The following is a 19,469-nucleotide window of genomic DNA, read 5'->3' on the forward strand; positions in this document are numbered from 1 at the left end:
TTTCTGGGAATTGGAGAGTCACTGTGGGAGGACACTAAGCAGCTTGTGATGCTTAACAAACTGTTGTCCCTCTGAGGACCACTCAGTGTTGCCCTGCACGTACAGTGATGTCATACTGTGACACTGCAAGGCAGAGCTGCCAGCTTTGTGCCACTTCACAGACTCAATGCCATATGGCTGCCATCAGATCTGATACTGCAAGAGTTAAACTAGCAGGTCCAAATCCAACACTGGGTTTCACCGGCCACAACACCTAAGGACTGCTACAATTTCCCAGCTTAACTTCTACAAGAAAGAGCAGCTCTCCCTCTCTCTCTCTCTCACACACACATGCTGATCCCTCACACTCTTTTCCTTTGCCTTTACTCATTCATGCCCACTCTAACTTTCATTAAATTGCAATTAGTTAATGTCCCCAGGTCTGAGGGAACCCCTTGTCGGGGGAAAATCTCTCCTATTTGATGAAACAGAGAGTAGTTAAATTGCCAAAGACCTTAGTAGAGATATGGCTCTTTCTCTATGGCAGAATCCCTTTTTACCAGCAACTATATTTAAGGACAATACACAATACATATGCTTAACACAATACATATGCTTACACACTTGTGCTTCTGTATTTTGTTTCCTGCCAAATAAAATGCTGTATTTCTTAATATTGTGATCCCTCTCTGTGTCTCATTGGAACTTTGGACCTTAGCCTGTGCACTTGCTACCCTCAGCCTTGGAGATCACAAATGTGGAGGCACCATTTGAACTAATTTACCCCAGATTTAATTTTTTACTCTCTCTTAATGTACATGTGGCTCTTATTCACATGCAAAAGTCCTTTGCCTAACAATACACAGACAACCCTGCAGTAAATATCAAGAGGACTGCTTCATTCCTTAAGGTTTCCAGTGTCCGCTCTCTGCCTTGAGTAATGTCCCACAATCTAATTTGCTTTAAAGAATAGCCCTCAAAATACTTTTCAGGAACTTGGTTAATCTGGTATTACTCATACTTCTAATATTACAAGGAAGACCTTGAATGACATTTTGCTAACAGGCAGTGTGTAGCTATGGACATAATTATTTCTGAGGTAAAGACCTTGAGCTGAACGTGCATATGGTCTGCATTTGTTTTTTAAGACAAGTCCTAATGAAGCACATTCCCTATCCCACAAGGCATATCAGTCTGCAAAAATGGTAGAGATGAAGTCTTACCATTAATAATTAAATTTTTGTTGCTACCACAGTGACGATCATTAGGCAATTACCTCTTGTCTTTGGAGCTATTTGTTCAGATAGGTTTGTAAATAGATCATTGTTTTCATGAGTCTGATACATTAAAAATAAAAAAAGAAAAATAGCAAGATAGCTTCTGTTCCAGAAGATGTCAAGGACTTCTTAAAAAAAAATGGCTTCTGCCCCAAGCAACATTTTGTCTGGATTTTGTTCAGTCTTCAATGTATTTATCAACAAGCAGAAATATCCATTACTTCTACTACTTTCAAAATTAGTAAGAGGATTTCTGAGGAAATATATAAACTCTGCCTTGCTACAAGGCCACCACTGTCAAATACATTAATCAATTGCTTTTGTGTTTAATGAGTTGTAGTTGGTGAGTTTTGCTCAGGGTGTGTGTCCTAAGAACCACCTGCATAGCCCAAGGTTGTGACCTCATGCACAAGTGACCCAGACAAGGGAGGCAGAGCTCAAGCACAGGTGTTTTCGGGATATTCTTCATGCTGCCACCAAAAGGGAAGCTATGGATGGACTTAGTGACTGCTGCTGGTCAGGTGTCCTCAACAAAGGCAGCTGTTGACCTGATGATGCTGCATGTTCCTTCAATGGAAAAATCCCTACAAAGTCTTGTTTCCTAGGACCCCAGGCAACCAGGGCTCACCAGTTTCTGTGCAAATGCTTCTGAGCACATAAAATTTAGACCCTGACCTTGTCTCAACACCCTCCCACCATATCCATACCAAAATCCAGCTATGAGAACTGGAAGGTGTTATATTTGTTTTTTTGCTACAAGTTTTCTGACATCAGTAACATGTTTGAGGAGGTGCTGCTGCTTTTTGTTTTCTTTTTGCTTGCTTCTAAAACCATGTGGGTTTTTTGTGGAAAAGAAGAAGGATGATTGTTCTGTGTTTTGGATCATAGAAGCTTGGATTAAAAGTACTTTTAACCAATAATGAACATAGTCATCTCTTTTGCTATTCACAAAGCTTGGAAAAAGATTTTTGGTATTATTTTGTTATGTGCAGCATCATTCTAGAACACCTCTTATGGAACTAGGTCAGATTTTAGCACTTGTTAAGCAACTCACTTCAACTGTATCTTACTATATTCAGTGTTTATGGTTTGTGGCTGAGCAATTTTCATCACACCTGACTCTTACTGTTTATTTGTTAATGGAAACTTTTGTAAAGCACCTGCAAAAGCAACATGAGTATATGAGAAATGAAAAGTTATCTTTGAATTCCAATGAAACATACCTGTGAAGAGCAACAGATACTATTCAAAGAGACTTTACTTTTCAGACAAAAATTATATGGGGGGGGTTGGGGTTACAAGTCCTATTGCCAGGTGAGAATTTAAAAAATGGTATGCTGCAGCACTTATTCCTAAACCAAGCATTATACAAGGTGGAATTTAACGTCAGAATTAAATATAAAAGAAATCCAACAGGATTACAGAAGGGCATGGTAACCCTGTCCCTGCAGTGACCCATGTAATAGCTCTGTGCTGGTGCTTGTGATGACATGTCAGCAATCCCACGTTAAATGTACTTTGAAGGCACATTGGCTTCTCCTCTTTGTGTGGAGGTTTCCTTCTCTCCTTTATGAACACATTTCAGTGTCTGCTGCCCTCTTCCCCTTACCCCACATCACCTGAGAACAGCACTGTGTTATTCTCTCCTGACATTCCTCCTCAACTGACTGCTGCAATGAGGAAAGTATTCTGAGATACCAACTCTTTTCTGCTCTTGTTTTTAGCAGAAATTCCTTCCCAGCAGCTTGTTCGAAATAGCTGCTATGTGGAAGGGATTTTGCAGCCATGCTTGCTTTAATGCTGGCAAACAGCTAACACTGTCTTCCTGAGACTCAAAGGAAGAGACAGACACAGTCCTGGAGCAGAGATGAGTCAGGGCACAAGGAGCAGGTCTGTGTGCCAGGTAAATGCTGTCTGGGGTGAGTGGAATAAAATTTTCTTGGTGAACGAGGGTATGGATAAGTATGGGTGTGGGGAGAGGAGGGAGATTTTTAACATATTTGACACTCATGAATTACATGTTACAGAGCATTTTATACAGGCCCTTGTCACTGCTTCAAGAAGCTCTTCCAGAAAATTAGTTTGTAACTGTTGTAAAATTCTAGGTTTGGAGGGCTTAGAACACCATGGTTGCTTCACAGATGTTGCGGTTAGGCAGCCAGAGCCTATCTGAATGAGAAAACCACAGGTTTCTTATTTTGAGTCCACAATTAAAGCCTCCAAGTTTCAAGGCTGGCAAGGGTGAGGACAATTTTTCCATGAGAAACATAGCAGATGAAGCCTATTTTCCCCTGGATTACTTCTTTCTCACTTCAGCCCCTTCTCTCGCTATAATCTCCACCTACCCCATTGTTTCTCTCTTTTCAGTTTCTCCAAGTTTCTTACAGCCCACAGGAAGAGTGGCTAATTACATAATTAGGATGAAGGAGCTTTATTAAAATCTATCAGTTCATGCTAGGTGCAAATAATAATAATAATAATAAAAAGGTACATTTCTCTTGCATGTATAGCTACTTTGTGCATATACTTTTTATTTACCCAAAACCTTTTCAACATCTGCTTTTGTTTTTCATGCTGAAAATTAACACAGTTATTCCTTGTGTCTCTTATACTATTGCCTTTCACAATGTGCTAACATCTTTGATGGGAATATGGTCATGGCTGTAGAGAAAACAATAGAAATTATCCATTATTCTTCATAGTCCCATTTGTATTGCCAATCTTAACATTTTGTTAGAAAGCTCTCAAAGCTCTGATCCCTGAATTAAATTAATATTCCTGTAATAAATGAATTGTAACCAAATAGCTTGAAACTCAAAATATAAATAGAGAGAAATTCCTTTTTAATACCTCATTATTGTTACTCCAGATTTGGAGTTGATGCTGCGTACAAATGACAGTGAATAGTTTGGGATATTTTAGACCAAAGAAAACCTCATAACTGATGAACACAAGGTTAAAATGTAAGATTTCCAGAAATCTTGTATGTGATTCCATAAAGATTTTCTGGGATCCTCTGATGTGCAGGGAGAAATTCCTCCTTTTCTCTCTTTTTTTTCCCCTTTCTCCTAATATTTTAAAATCTGTGCCTTCCAAACCACACCTCTGCTCTAAGCTAGGGAAATCAACCAGAACAATTAATGGGAAAAAAAGATAGAGCTTATATTGCATTTTAATAATGCAAAAGAGAAAAGATCTCACACTGTGGTACTATTTTGAATTTTGTGTCAGGTATCACAGAAACAAAACACATAAAAGCAAGGTTAAGTGAGAAATGAACTTCCTGAAATAGTCCTGAACAATTCATTAAATATTTTAGAAAAGGGAAGCTTTCAAGCTCTCACACTATCAAGCAGGGGTCTGTACCACCCTGGTATTACAGACTCTCTTTTTTTAAGTCTGGAAAGCATAAAGAAGGAGTAATATTACTTTTGGGAGACTGTCTAGCGTAGTTTGTGTGGGAGTTTTCTGAAAGTTTTCCCTGATAATGATTTACTGGGCAGTAAAAAAATCAGGAAAGCTCTGAGCTGTCCTTTCAAGACAAACTACTTTCTTCACCCACTTCTTGAAATCCTCTAAAAACTTACTGTAATGATTAATTTCCCAGAATTCTAAAAACTGTTGAAGTCCAGGGCCTATGACTATCTCATATCCCTCCTGGGATAAAAAGACACATCATGGTCTTGAATTGAATCCTGCCTGGTGCATCCACGTATCTACTCTGGGTATCCCTATGTTCTACTTGTTACCTGAATTTTCCTATAGAGTCATTGGGTTTTTGGTGTTTTATAATGCTGCATGTTTCATTACTAAACAAAACACAAGGGAGTGTTTTGCCCTCCTTCTTTATATTTGTTTCATCAAAATTATTTGCTTCAGTTGTAGTAAAGAGGGACCCAGACTCACAAGGAGGAAAGAAGAGGCAAGTGGGAAGATGCTAATAAAGGCAGAGAAGACAGAAAATGGAGATAGAAAGAAAAGTCTGCACATGCTCAAGGGGCTCCACTGCTTTTCTGTGCTACTGGTGCCTCACTGGACCCATGAGGAGTTCTGCAGTACATATAATAAAGAAACAGTGGTAGGAGATACATGGAGAATAACAATTAAGGACAATAATGATTAAAAAAAAATTAAAGGAATAATTGTGCCTCATTAGAGGTATGATAACTATTTTCTGGTGATAATGATCATGAATTCACTCTCTCCACTTATTCCAACTCTCCCCACAGTGCCATACTGTCTAATATGGCATATTTATGCAAAAGATGAGTTGAAAATTTAGATTTCATTAAAAAAGCATCAGGTATAATAAGGAAAGCTATGGAAAATAACCTGTTATGCTTCTGCACCTGTCACTTCCAATGGTTTCCCCCATAAGCATTTGACAAGCATTACTAAGTCTCATATTCTCTTGATTTTACTGAAGGAGAAACTGAGGCAAAGAAAAACTTGTCTGGCCAAGCATCTGGGCTAGGCACTGGGCCAGCCTGTAGTCACATGCATTAACTGTTTCTGATGCTTCTATGTAGAATATTATTAATTACTGGCAATTTGTAGCTGGCAAACCCGTATGAAGGTGTTATTAGCAGTGTGTGAACACAGGGAGAAGAGCTCCCCAGAGGAGCTCCCAAACACTCACAGTTTTAATAGCCATTAGAAACTCACATGGGGAACAAAGATCTTTTAAGACATTGCTCCCATACTAATCTTGATGACGGCAGATAATTAGTCAGCAAACATAAGCTCAGGGACTGCTTACTGAGCAAGGAAAACCTCGTATCCACAGCTGTGACTGCAGGCTGGAGTGCCTCACAGTGCTTACAAAAGCAACTACAAAAATATTTTCAAAACCTTTAGCAGACTCGTGCAGGACAGCTTATCCACCTACCACTACTGGCTTGATCAACTCTCAAAACCAGGGAGGAGCAAACGTGCTAGTGATGCAGACACTACCAGCGGGGCACTCCAGGGTCAGGCTTTCATCCCCTATTTAGCAGTAATTTGGTATGTAAGGGCTGCACATGAGCCTTTGAAGCTCAGTGCTGCTGTTTTTAAAGGCTCCCGTCAGCCATCCCATAGTGTAGCTGAAGCAGAAACAGCAGTGTAATAGCAGACACAGTATTCTTCTTGCAGAGTCTGCAGTTCTCTGACATGGCTGCTTGACTCTCCTTTCATGGCGGGCGAACTTCCCATCAGGAATCAGTTAACAGGGACAGCCAGGAGCAGCACTGACAAACAACAGCTTTGGAGGAAGGCAGTAATGTATTTAAAAAGGAAAAACTACCACGAAGAAGCCCACAAAAAACCACATTATTTATTTTTCTGGGAGGCGAGTGGGAAGAGTTTCAAAGCATGGCTGTTATACTATTTTTGGCACAAAAAGTACTTTTCCAAATTCAAATCCTCCATCAGGCTGGCTTGGAAAATGGCATGTGGTTTAGAACCATGTCTTGCTCCTTTCAGCTTTGCCTCATCTTCCAGGTTAAAGTCTCAGCTGGGAGCATATCTGGGGGAAGGGAGGAGCATGTAAGAATCAAAGTATTCCCAGTGCATTCCCACTGGCTGGCCCTGAGATCTTCAGGTAGTAAACACAAGCACTTTCCATAAAAGGATCTTGCTTGGCAGATACCAAGGGGGGAAAAAAAGGGACTATTGCTGAGGTGGGGAGCAAAAAGAAGTTATTTGCTGGCAGAGGAGAAAGGAATGAAGGATGCTGAAAGACTACTGGGCAGCTGCTTTTCCGGCTGCTATGGGAGCCAAGGGAAGAGCCTTTGATCTGCTGAGCAGGCCTGGGCTTGCTGCCAGGACCTACATCCTTTCTCCAGCACTGACAGCAGGCTTCCTTGCTAGCTCCTCTCTGATTGCCCAGTCAAAAACAAGTGACGTAACTCGTACAGGGACCTCACTGAAACATTTCTATTATTACCAGCTCTGCAGAAAGCGTATGCTACAGATGCCTCAAACTGAAATCATCTTCTTGTCCAAGGCAGAACAAAAAGGAGAAAAAATCCATGAGGTGCCCTGGATTATATCTTATGGCAATAAGATATATCTTTATGAGGCAAAGCCTCATAAAACCCCTTCTGGCATACTGAGGGATTAAGCAAACCCATTGGTTTTACAGAGGAACTACCTCTGCTGCATAGCACCTTTGCCAAGCAAACTCTTCTCCAAAGGTGCCATTACCTCTTGTGACTGGGAGATTTAAATAGGAATAGAGATTCTGGACCTAACATAGCTTCTAGACCAATACCTCAAATAATGTCATCAAAATGGCATTTAGTAAAGAATGGGCTGTAATTGCCAACAATGTTCAGTTTAGAGTGATGTGGAGGTCAGCCTGCTTGATATGTGCTGCTGCCCAAGAAAGGAGAACATGAAGGCAACCATGCTCCTCAGCCCTCAGACCAAAACAACCAGAGTATAGAGAATTTTCTCCAGCACCAGCATGTTTTTAGCCCTTGCTGATGTAACATGCTATTGCCATCACTGCAGGTAAATTCTGCTTGGACATGACGCAGGCTTATACCTTATCCCAGAATGAGCTAGAATGTGAAAGTCTCATCACTTGAAGCACAGAAACATGCTATATTCTTTGAAGCAGAATTGTATGCTTTTGCATGATGTAACCAAAATTCACTTTATCTTCTTTGCAGCACAACAGCTTTTACACCGTCATCTCCCCTTCCTTTTGATGCTCACCATCACTACCAAGAGTACAGCCTTGCAAGACATTGGAAGTACTGAATCAGGAGCTTGCAAGGTGCGATAAAGTTAATGCAACCAAGCATTCTGTTATTCCAATAATGCTTACATCTTGTTATTGGGTACTTGCTGCTTTTGCATTAATGTTATTTGCATGGCAGTGGCAGCTTCTCTCAGACAGGGTGCCCTGCAAGGTTAGGTCTCCCTAAGCCTTCTTTTCTCAAGGGCAAGCAAACCAAATCCTTTCCTCATATGGCAGACTTTCAAGTCCTTAGATTGTCCTTGTTTCCCTTCTCTGGATGCTTTCCAGCCTGTTTGCATGTTTATACTCCATAGAAGTTTGTAGAGGATACTACCACCCTCCCTACCCACCTGCCCCTTTTGCCACCTGAGCTTTGAGTGAGCTGAAGCTTGCTCTGTTAAAGTCTAAAACCCTTGGTTTAGTACTAACCTTCAGCATGCCCAGCTAAATCCCAAACTCCACAACACTGTGATCACTATAGCCAAGGCTATCACTGACCAAGGTATTTCAAAGCAGGTTTCCTTGGTTTGTGAGTCCAGCAGTGCCTCATTCCTGCTTGGCACATCTCTAATATTTGTATGAGGAAGTAAATATGAGTATTTGCATGAGGAAGTCTTCCTAGTCACTCCAGGAACCTGATGGATAATGTGAGCTGCTGTACTGTTTTTCAACAAATGTCTGGACAGCTGAAGTCACCCACATGAACCAGGTCCTGTGAACCTTCCATAGCTTGCTTAAATGCCCCAAATATGGTTTTGTTGGTCTTATTGTCTTGGTTTGGAGGTCACTAGAAGTTGCCTACTGAAACATTCCCCTTGAAGATGACTTCTTTGATCCTAATTCACGGGCATTCTGTAGGGCTTCCACAGGTGCTGTGGTTGACTTCCATGTATCAGAAAACTTCCCCTTGACAAAGAGCAAGACTCCTCCAGTTTTGCCCTGCTGGTCTTTTTGAAACAGCCTGTAGCCATCCATCACAATCCTCCAGTCATGTGAGCTGTCCCACCATTTTTCAGTTATTCCTATGAATAACTCTGCTCTTGATGAAACCCTTAGTCCCTGGTGCCACTTGGGCCACCAGTTTCAATCTAAGTTGCTGTCTGCCGCTCTTTGTGTAGACAGAACCTGCAATGACTTTGTGCTTTTTTCTCCTCACAGCTGCTAAGTTTTACTGAACCTTGCAAACATTGAGAAGACATTTTAAACAGAAACATATTTATGAAGTTGGGGGTATTGAGAAAAGAACAAACAACAGAATACCAGTGATGAATTTTGAAATCACTGGCTAAATTTAGCCTTCTAGCACATCCAATCAATGCTTACAGTCTTTTTTTGAATATATGTACCTGAAACCCATTTTTTTCACTTGTGAATTTCAATTATATGCAATTACTTACTAGTCTGATGTGATATCCTTTGCAATTCCTTAGTAGATTTTAATGAAAAAAATTTTCATTTTAATAAATTTTTTTTTTCATTTATTTTAATGAAAAAATATTATTTATTTGCGTCACTGCTTCTTGAACCCATAGAGTAAAACCAAAACATCTAAATAGTTTTGGACAATTCATAAAAAAGCCAGATTGTCTTCCCTAGCCTTTTGCACTTAAATTTTGGCACTTCTGGCACACTTATATCAAACCCACATTTTAAAATAAAATGTCTGTCAAACAGAAAAGAACATTGATCAGGAAAGAAGTTTTGTTATCCATCTTCCAACTGCACATTGTAAAAGTTGCAGTTTCCTAAAAAGGGCAACTTTGAAAAAGTAGTTGACAGTTTAATTTTTAAGAGAACTGAATGACGAGATTTTCTGCTATGTTAATACTTGAAGCTTTACTTTTAATTTTTCATCAATAATAAACACAGGAGAGCAGAGATGTCAGTAGCTGGGTTTACAGGAACTCAACACATAACTAGAGATAATGCTGCAGAACAACTGCAAACACACTGCAGCACCTCCTCACTCTGCCCACAGCTGCACAGAAGGTAAGGCTGAACAAGTCAGATGAAGGATTTGTTAGAATTATCACATGGCAAGGTATTAAAAGGCTGCAACTTGGCCCAAAGAGGTGACACACACAAAAAAAAAAAATCATGACAGATTTTGTCTGCCATTGGCTTTTTGAAGGTGAAGGCACATGATGGCTTCTTTTTTCTTATGGCTGGGAAAAAGGTGTCCCTGTCCTCCAACAGCTGTTGCCACTTACTTTCTTGATGCTGTCTGTGTCAGCAAGAACCATTTGGACCTTCCTTCTGGAACTCAGGGCCAAACAGCCCAAATTTGAAGATCAGGAGGAAGACCTAATGCCAACAGTTCTTCATCTAGTAGCTCTTCTTTCTATCCTGTTCCCAGGCCTGTGACTCTGGCAAATGACTCATTCACTTACAGGGCATCACAGACTTAGAGAGCTTTCTAAATTGGTACCATCCAGATCCTGCTCTGCAAAGCAGGCTCCTGGGACATAGAGCTGTGATTTAGCCTGCTTGAAAACCAGCTCAGGCTATATGCTTTTGCAATCTGGTGATAATAAAAACCAGCAGTATACCTCCTAGGCCTCTTTTCCAGCCTGTTGATAGTTCTATGTGTTTAGTATGTAACTGGCATCAGACAAAAGGAAGAAAGCCTATAGGGTCAGAAATAGAAAACACACACTAAACCAGATGCATTGCAGCTATCATAGTTTCCACTTACTTTTGCACATCTTTAATAATTGCCAATCTGAAATGGGACCAGCTGACAGGCTGCAATATATAACAAATATGTTCATGTTTATATGTGTGCCTAGCTTCCTTTCCCAAATATACATGTTTGAAAAGCCTCGTGTTTTTCAGCCTCACCCAAACATCTGCAATCATTTATGGACTAAAACAGCTTGCCATCTCAGCCTAAGTTTTTCAATGCACACTACAACTGATGTCATTTTGGTATTTTGTATTTTTAAAAGAAACAAATATGTTTCCAGGCAAACCACATCACAGAACATGCCATAGTTATCAGTTCAAAGATCCTCACTGACTCAGCAGCTAGTGCTGTGTTTCATCTAGTCTTCCTGAGGTCAGGCAGGGAAATGGTAGCTCAGGAATACACATCTGTGTGTATACCAACAGCTTCAGTCTTCAGTTGTTCTCTCCCCAAGTGCCCCCTGAAATAATCCTCAGCAAAGCACAAAAGATGTCAAGTACAGGCTTGGTCAAAGCTTTCATATGAATCACACTACATTCTGGAGTGGCTGTGTGCCATTTTAGGGATGAATGATAACAGACTGATGGAAATGGACATTGTTACTGCCCTCACAGTGCCATCACATTATTAAAAAGAGGTCCCTTAAACTTATATACAAAAATGTGTCCTGCTTACATTTTATCTTTTCTGTAGCCAACACCAGAGCTTGGGTTAGAAATATACTCCCAAAGGATCCCGGAAAGTGGAAGTAAGACAGGATTCAGGATGGACCTCTTAAACCTTTGCTTCTCCAATTTAGCAAAAGAAACTAGACATAGTTTGGGTTCCCAAAGGACCCATTATGGATCCAGGCTCCAGTGAGAAACAGTTATTAGACTGGACACAGCAGAGGCAAAACAGAATTGGCTCTGGGGCTGCTCCTGAATGAACCTGAGCATGGTTTGAGTTTGTAAGCTCATGCAAATCCTGGGCTGAGGCCTCTGAAACTTTCCTGATGCAAATACAGCTGCATAAATGAAACTAAGGTGTTGTAGTAAAGGGGAGGAGTGGATACTAACAGCTTAGCATTGGCAGGCACTGATTAAGCACTTTGATGACAGGTTAAAAGTGATAAAGTTCCATCAAGTTCTGAAGGCATCCAGATATTTCTAAACAAATATCCTGTACTGAATTAGAGGAATAAGGTGTTCAGGGGATTCAAACGAGTGATGAGTTTTTTTTAATATGTAAATAATTTGGATTTACCTTGGTAAATAGGTTTTAACACAGCTGAGATAAGGAAAATGTACTGTAGCAGAAATGTAGACATTGTATTTCAGATGAGGTGGAAGGGCTTCAGTTTCAGAAGACCACAAACATCAAATGAAGTGTCTTAATATCTTGATGTAACAACTTCAGATAGAAATAAAGAAAACAAAAGATGGCTGTAAGAGTAATTCAGAGTTTTACTCCTGGAAATCAGTCTCTGTGTTTGAGGTCTGACATATGGACACATACAGTGACGTGAATAAAATAAATTTTTATCATAGATTATATGTCCTCATGAAAGGGTTCCAAAGACTGAGTGTTCTTTAAAGTAGGCATTCAAAAGCACAGGTATCTAAAAACGTGTTGTTAAAGGAGAGCTATATAAGCTTTACAAGCTGTGTATTTTCCCAAGGGCAAGATGTTTTTTTTTTCCTTTCTTCTCACAATTAAAGATTTTTTTTCACAGACCCAGATCCTGAAAGATCCTAGTGAGAAATGACTCTTCATGTTACAAATGCCTCCTTCCTGTCCCTGCAACCAGCCTAGCAGAGCTTTTTGAGATTTAAGGTAATATCACAGTGAATAGTTTTGAATGTAAGTCATGCTAGGCATTTCAAATTTTAACTGTTTATAGTGCTCTTGGGTTTACACAAATATGACAGTTCCAATGTTTGCTGTGGCACTTTTGTCTTAAGAACTATTCACCATGATTTTATGTTTTGGGTGATGACAACATAGTGTTTCAGATCTATAAAACAGTTTGTTTTGGATATCTGTACTTAATGAAGGACAGTTGCTACAGCCACAAAGTCCTGTGCAGCTTCTATCCATTCTCCAGCAAGTCAACATTTTCCAGGCCAAACATCAGGATTCATCATAAAAGCTGCTGTAGAAATAAGGTTATTTCCCATCACATCAGTGCTACAATGCTGTTGCAGAAGAAACACTTGCACTACTCAGGAGATGTGAGCAAGTCACAGAGAAATGACACACGGACACACGGACGTGTTTGAAAGTCTGTAATGGAAATGTCCCCAGTGAGTAGGCTGTTCACAAAGGATCACTTCAGCTCCTTCCAGAGCATGTATTAAGGACAAGATCTGATGGCATTTGTTTTCACTGGTAGCAGTTTTTCCCCCTCTTTCTCTCTCTTTCTTATTTTTTTTAAAAAATTAAGTCCATATTCACAGCACGGGTCCATAAAACAGCTGTATTAGCAGAGTTGGAGGGAGAAAGCTACTGAAATGGGCCTAGGGATACTATATGGCAATATCATTTCTGAAGACAGCATGTTACCACTAAAATCTAACTTTAGGTCTGACTTTACACTGACTATGAGAGCAGTGCAGAGAGTTTTATCTTCCTAATCTGAAGCTGGTTTTATAAGAACTTTTACTTCATATTGTAGGAAATATCAAATTTATACTGATTTTTATTTTTACCTTCAAAATGAGGAGCAATTACTTTGTAACCAAGGAATCATACCTGACTTCACAGAGATACTGATATTTGAACAGATTTGTAAAACCAAAACTACTTGAACATCTAGTCTGCATAGAGATTTCTGAGAATTTTGCCTATCTACCTCATCAAATGCATAAATACAGTTCTCCTCCTCTACATTCAGGTTGGTGTAGTTGAGGCAAGAGTGTGATCCCAGTTCAGTCAGAGTTCTTTTTTACCTATCAGAAGAAAAAGGTTTACTGCCTGGATAATTAATGTATGGTTCTGTTTTAATTAATCAACAATTAAACACCCACCTCTAATAACGCCCAGATCTTTTAAAAGATCTTGACAATGCAAGTCATCCACCCGGATGTATGAAGCGTCTTCTATGTTCGCCACTGTAAGAATGCCAAGATCCTCTTTTTGTGCTGGTGAGCTCTGTAAAGCTGACACACCTAAGAAGAGAATAGGCTCATCTCCATTAGATCTTACACACCTGCAATAAAACTGTTAGGAAAAATAGTTTTGTTGCAGAATCCTTCACCTTGGCAGCATTGTGAAAGCCAGGGGTATACAATTTAACATTGGGCTCAGCCGGGATTTACTTTGATATTCATCAATGAAAGGGCGATTTTTACAGAATACCCTTTTGAGAATAGAAAATAGAGCTTTGAAGTCTTCTGCTGAAAAGACAGGTGAGCTGATCTTTGCTTCATATTCCACAGGTGACACTCAGTGTAATGGCTGTGGAAAGTTAAGCACCGTTGCAACAACAGAAACTAAAAGCAGTCAGAGCAGAAGCATTCATTACATGCACGGAAAAAGCAGACAGTGACTCTCCACTTTAGTCCTTTAGTCTTGGAAGTTCAGCAGTGAATTGGAGAAGCTTTCCACCTGCCCCTGCATTGTGTGAAGTGTAATGGAATTGGGTCAGTTTGTTCACTGAAATGTTCTTCTAAAAGATACTGGCATAGATTCACCTTGGGACTGACTGTGTGTTTTCTTTCAATCAGTTACTGCAAATTGAGCAGTTGCAAAAGCCTCTCTATAGAAAGCCCAGGGGATGCATTTTTCCTGGTCTTGGCTAGCTGAAACTTCATGAGCAGAAGGCAGCCAGACTTTCAGCAGGCATAAAATGCAGGTATAGCTGCTGAAAGGGCAGCCTCTTTCCAGTATGTAGATAACCCACTTGCTTATTTCCTATTGTTGTATCCAGATTTGCTTCCATGGAAGTCTAAGTCAGCTGGGGAGATGGTTGCAGCCTGGTCATTTTCCACAAGCAGGACTCTGAGGAGCCAGGACTCTGAGGGTATGTGGACTTTACCAGTCAAGACACATAGGCACTCTGACCGAGTATCAGCCTGTGTGTGGATGGACCAGGAGAAAAGACTCCTTTAATAAACAAGTGAAAAAGGTTACTTCTTATTGCCTGCTCATCTGGCTCTTGACACTGAACTCCAAGGCTCTAGTATTGTGAAGAGATGAAAAAAAAATTTATTGGAAGGTGAGTGGGTGTTAAGCAGCAACTGCTTGGTACAAAGAAGCAGAACATTGGAATCAGCACTAAAAACTGGCGAAGAACACCAACTCTTTCAAACATGATTAGAATTAATGGTTTCACCATTTACATTTTGTGAAGTCATGTCACCTGAATATTTTTCGTTGGGTAGAAGCCTCACACTATTTAAAACACCGTGTCCTGAGGCACTCTGTTCTCCAGTAGAACAAGAACTCCCTCTGGTGTTTGCCTGCTATTGTTACTGCCTCCGCCACAGCCCTGGGAAACCCTGCCAGAGGAAGGAAACCCTGTCAGATGATGTATGAACTACAAACACTCTTTCCTTAACCGATGGCATTTTACACTTTGGGCAGAAAAAAGGCCATTAGTTGCACCGGGCCGGCCGCAGGGGCACTCAGGTCCGGGAACATCACTGCATCGGGAAAAGTGGAATGCCGAACTCCGCTGCTGCCGAGGGCTCATGCTGCCAAAGACTCATTTACATGCTCCCTGCATTTATTTAATTACACGAACAGTAGGCTTATTGCAATGTGTCTGGATGCTTTATTTGATGAATGCTGGAACTTACCAATCCAGTCCTGAGAGAGTTGGGATACACATAGGGATATGTCAAATGGCTGGATGATAGTTCAGAGTTAATGAATTGCTGTGCTCAGCTCTTGGGACAGACAATGTGGAACTGTCATTCAGCTGCAAACATATTTACAGGAATGCTGTCACAGCTTTGAGGCTCAAATCTGACCTACAAGTAAGTTACAAGCTACATCTGCAGGCAGAGGAAGAAAAACGAGATGCAAGAGAATTAAGCTCCTGCCCTTTGGGCTAGATCATATCAATCTATTGCCATAATAATGCTGATTGTAAATTTTCTTAATCTAAAATTTTTGATAAAATCTAAACTTTTAGTCTTGAATATATATTGCACAATAATTTTTAAGTATACATTCAATTTTTTTTTTCAGATTTCAGCTGCGATCAGATGATGGAAACAAATCTCAAGACAAGATGAAAGACACTAAATGTTTGAGTTGTGCATTTTGCCAAAGAAGAGACTATTTTGATGGGATGTTTAATAGAAATTTCTTCCTGTGATCATTCAACTGGATGCTCACTCCAAACAGCCAGAGGCTTTTTATATTTGACCTAAATGTCTGGATTTTTTTCTCTTTTCTTCAGCATATCACAGAACAGAAATCTCTAAGCTGATTATTATTGCTTAATTCTCTTTTGAATGCAAACATCTTTGCATATTTCAGACAGGGCTATATAGAGCTGAAATCAGAAAAGCTAAAAGAGCTTCAGAGCTCAATCTAAATCCCAACTGTCTGGCTCTCTGGCCAATGCCTTGTACTATACAAAGTGTGTAACCATCCTACACCTTTGATGTAAAACAACTCTCTTTTAATGTGCTGTAATCTCTTATTCTCTTTGTCTCTCAAATAATAATCCTCTTGCTCATGGTAATCCTTAAAATCACATATGCTCTTTAAAGCTTTTCTTTTGGAAAGTATTCACACCCATTTTTCTGGGCACTGGCAACTAAATATTACAGACAACCTGATTCTTCTGACTTTGACCAAGACAATCAGAATTTTTTGTATTCCACATTTATTGCTTGGCTGGAACTGGGTCAACAAATGAGCAAACAGTTTCTAGTTGTCCAACAGAACCACAGTGTGCAGACTGTTTGTCTGGCCAAGGCAGAGGCACAAGATGTTTGGAAGAGTTAACAGGAAACAAGTAAAATGACATTTTTATTCGGGTTATAAAACAGAAAATGAAGATTAGTTGTCTAGAATGATTGAAGAACATGTTGTCTTGGACTGTTAAAACAAGCTAGTAAAAGAAAAATTCTCACCTCCTCCACAGTAATAATCAAGCCCCCTAACACTGGCTCCTGGACACTTACAAACATGCTACTGGTTACTCAAAGTTTCATTACTGTAAGATTAAATATTTTTAGGTATTGCCACCCTTTTTAGGTATTGCCACCAGAGGTAGAGGTGGAGACTAGAATTACTTAATCAGACCAGCATGTTAATTTAAATGATCTAATAATGACAAAATGTAAGGATTAGAATGGAAGCCTTGTCAGATGTAATATTCTAAATTATATAAACTGCTTTAATTGCAGGACATGATGAATATGAGCCTAAGAGTTCAAAATGAGAGATCTTTTAAAAGAAAGATCTTTTGAAAGATCTTAGAAGATCTTTTTATTTGTTGATAAATGTGCACATTGCCATAAGGAATTTGTAGGAAGCTAGGAGGAGTGCTTCCAATGATACAACAGCACAACCTGCTGATCAGACCACCTCATCTTGTGTGTCCAAGCCCAGCCACTTTGCCTCACTCACTCCCTAAAAGACCAAGCACAGAATTTTCTCCAGGTTTGCTTTTTACAGAGGGCAGGGCCTGCTGTTCTGTCAGCAGGACAGATCCTGGTTCTACTCCTGATATCTAGGAGCATTTTACTTTTTTGCCCTTGTTGGAAGGTCCTTCTCCCATCCTTACCCCTCTGCATTGAGCTGTCCTACACAGACATGTTATCTCCCCTCTCCTGAGCCATGAGAGCAGGCAGAGGGAGGGATCAGTCCTGGGCTCTGGGTCAGCTGCTGATCCACAGCAGCTGCTCTGGGATGATGGATACAGAGACCCCAGCTGAACAGCACCGCTCTCTGGAGTCATGAGTTAGTGTTTCATCATGCTTGTTATCTGATCTTGTCACTACAAGAGGCTTAAAGTTGCTCCCAAAGTTCTGTGAAACTCTCATTCTTGGACAAAATCAAGGTAATTTTGCACTTCCTTCCTATAGATTAATACCTACACCTCACGAGCCACAAACCAGAACACAAACTTCCCAAATTCGAGAGTCTGAAGAAAGGGATCTTGATGGTTTCTCAACCTAAACAGCTGTCAACTTCCGATGATCAGGGATGCCTCACAGCCCTGCAGGCTGCTCTTTGCAGTGAACTGTGGTAGCTCAAGGAATGCCACCCAGGCTTAACTAGAACAATAAATAGTACTAATAAACACTCCAAGCTGAAGTGGGCTGCATGTGGGAATCAGGCAGTACTATTTCTAAAAGAAAGGCAGGAAATTAGTCTCTCTTATGCCATTTCAAATGTTTATAGTAAATCAGCAAAATTAATGGTTGTAGCAGATAGAAACTCTGCTCTGACTGAGAAATTCACTGTACTCCAAGCAAACTAGCCATATATTAATTTCCTTACAGCTGTTTTCGCCATTTATTTCCTTGATTTCTCTAAATGGTGTCAGCTGAATTTTCTCATGAGTGCAAACATTTGTGTTGCAAAAAATAAGAAACTCAAGAATTTAATCCATTTTTAGGAAATAAAGTTAACTTATCAACTATAAGTGCTAATCTTCCCATCTCACATGAAATCCAGAAACTTCAGATAGATATAAAACACTTAGGTAACTTGACTCTTTGTACAAAGATTTAGATTCTAAACATTGATGGCAAACACTTGTCAAAAGGAGCGAGGTTTAATTTGGTAATCAGAAAAAAAAGTGAGGTATAACACCAAGGTTACAAAAAAGATCCCTAGGAAGATTCTGAACAAAATTTTTCAAGTAGATGTGCCAATGCATATAAAAAAAGGAACCTCATCTTTTCCATTTCTCTCTCTAAGGAGGATCAAAAGCCCAGCTATCACAGGGAGCATCCTTGCTTTCTTTAGTCCTCACTGAGGTGATGACAAACAACTCTAATCTGCCAAAGCTTAATTAAGTAATCACTTTCCCAATCTTTGTTAGCAGTGTATTGATTAGACAAGCATAAATATTAAATTTTGAAATATGTTGCTTTGTTCAGTTTCTGAACTTTTAAAACCCATGAGCTCACTCCTAAATCACTTTTAATGTTGATTGAAAAACAATTTATTGAGTTAAGTATATATTAAAAAAAGACTTAAAAATCTTAATTGAAATGAGTTTAAATGAACAGAATTAAAATAGAGGCACATTTAAAACTATGGCATATAAACTAATACTATGAGAAGAAGAAAACTTTAGTATTCAGATGGGAAGCTTAATGTTATACACAGTCACAGGACTAGAATCAGGAGGTCTAGAGTAAAATTGAAGCTCCAATTCCCTTTTTATTTCATTTTTTTTTTCATCAGTGATACAGGGCCAATAATCCTTACTTTTCTCATTTGTGGATTGTTTCAAGAATGAAAAATACAATGTCAATGTTGAGTATTATCATAATTAATTTTATAAGTGGGAATGGAATGATGAAGATATATCACAAAAGTAAAGAAACTGGGTATTTCAAACCATAAATGCACAACACTGCACACACATCAGGAAATATTTTGGTGAGGAAGAGAAATGAATCTTTAGTTTCTTCAGTGGTAATGAAATAAAATTTCAGAAATCATCATATGAATTTTTTTCTTTGCTACTTCCAACTAAGGAGGTCCATTCTGAAAATGCTTATGTAACAATTTTTGGAAAACTAATGCTATCACAAGTGCAAGTATATTTTGATGTATGTATGGGTGGAGTCTGTGATTTTCACTTAACAAAAGAGTGGTTGCATAGACAAAGAACAGGAAT

At 39.6% G+C, this 19,469-nt stretch overlaps 1 protein-coding gene across 11 annotated transcripts in view; it reads right to left on the reverse strand.

The window, feature by feature from the left end:
- The window catches only part of DLGAP1 (DLG associated protein 1), a 403,998-nt gene that overhangs the window by 50,980 nt on the left and 333,549 nt on the right, over window positions 1-19,469 (reverse strand). For 9 of the 11 annotated variants that reach the window (XM_031504012.2, XM_021525223.2, XM_077784169.1 and 6 more), the window contains one exon: window positions 13,678-13,818. The exons of the other annotated variants lie outside the window; for them this stretch is intronic. In XM_031504012.2, the coding sequence (XP_031359872.1) occupies window positions 13,678-13,818 (141 nt within the window). The remainder of the gene's footprint in view (window positions 1-13,677; window positions 13,819-19,469) is intronic. 11 annotated transcript variants of the gene reach the window in all.

Source organism: Lonchura striata, chromosome 1, assembly GCF_046129695.1.
Source record: "Lonchura striata isolate bLonStr1 chromosome 1, bLonStr1.mat, whole genome shotgun sequence".
Lineage (NCBI taxonomy): Eukaryota > Metazoa > Chordata > Aves > Passeriformes > Estrildidae > Lonchura > Lonchura striata.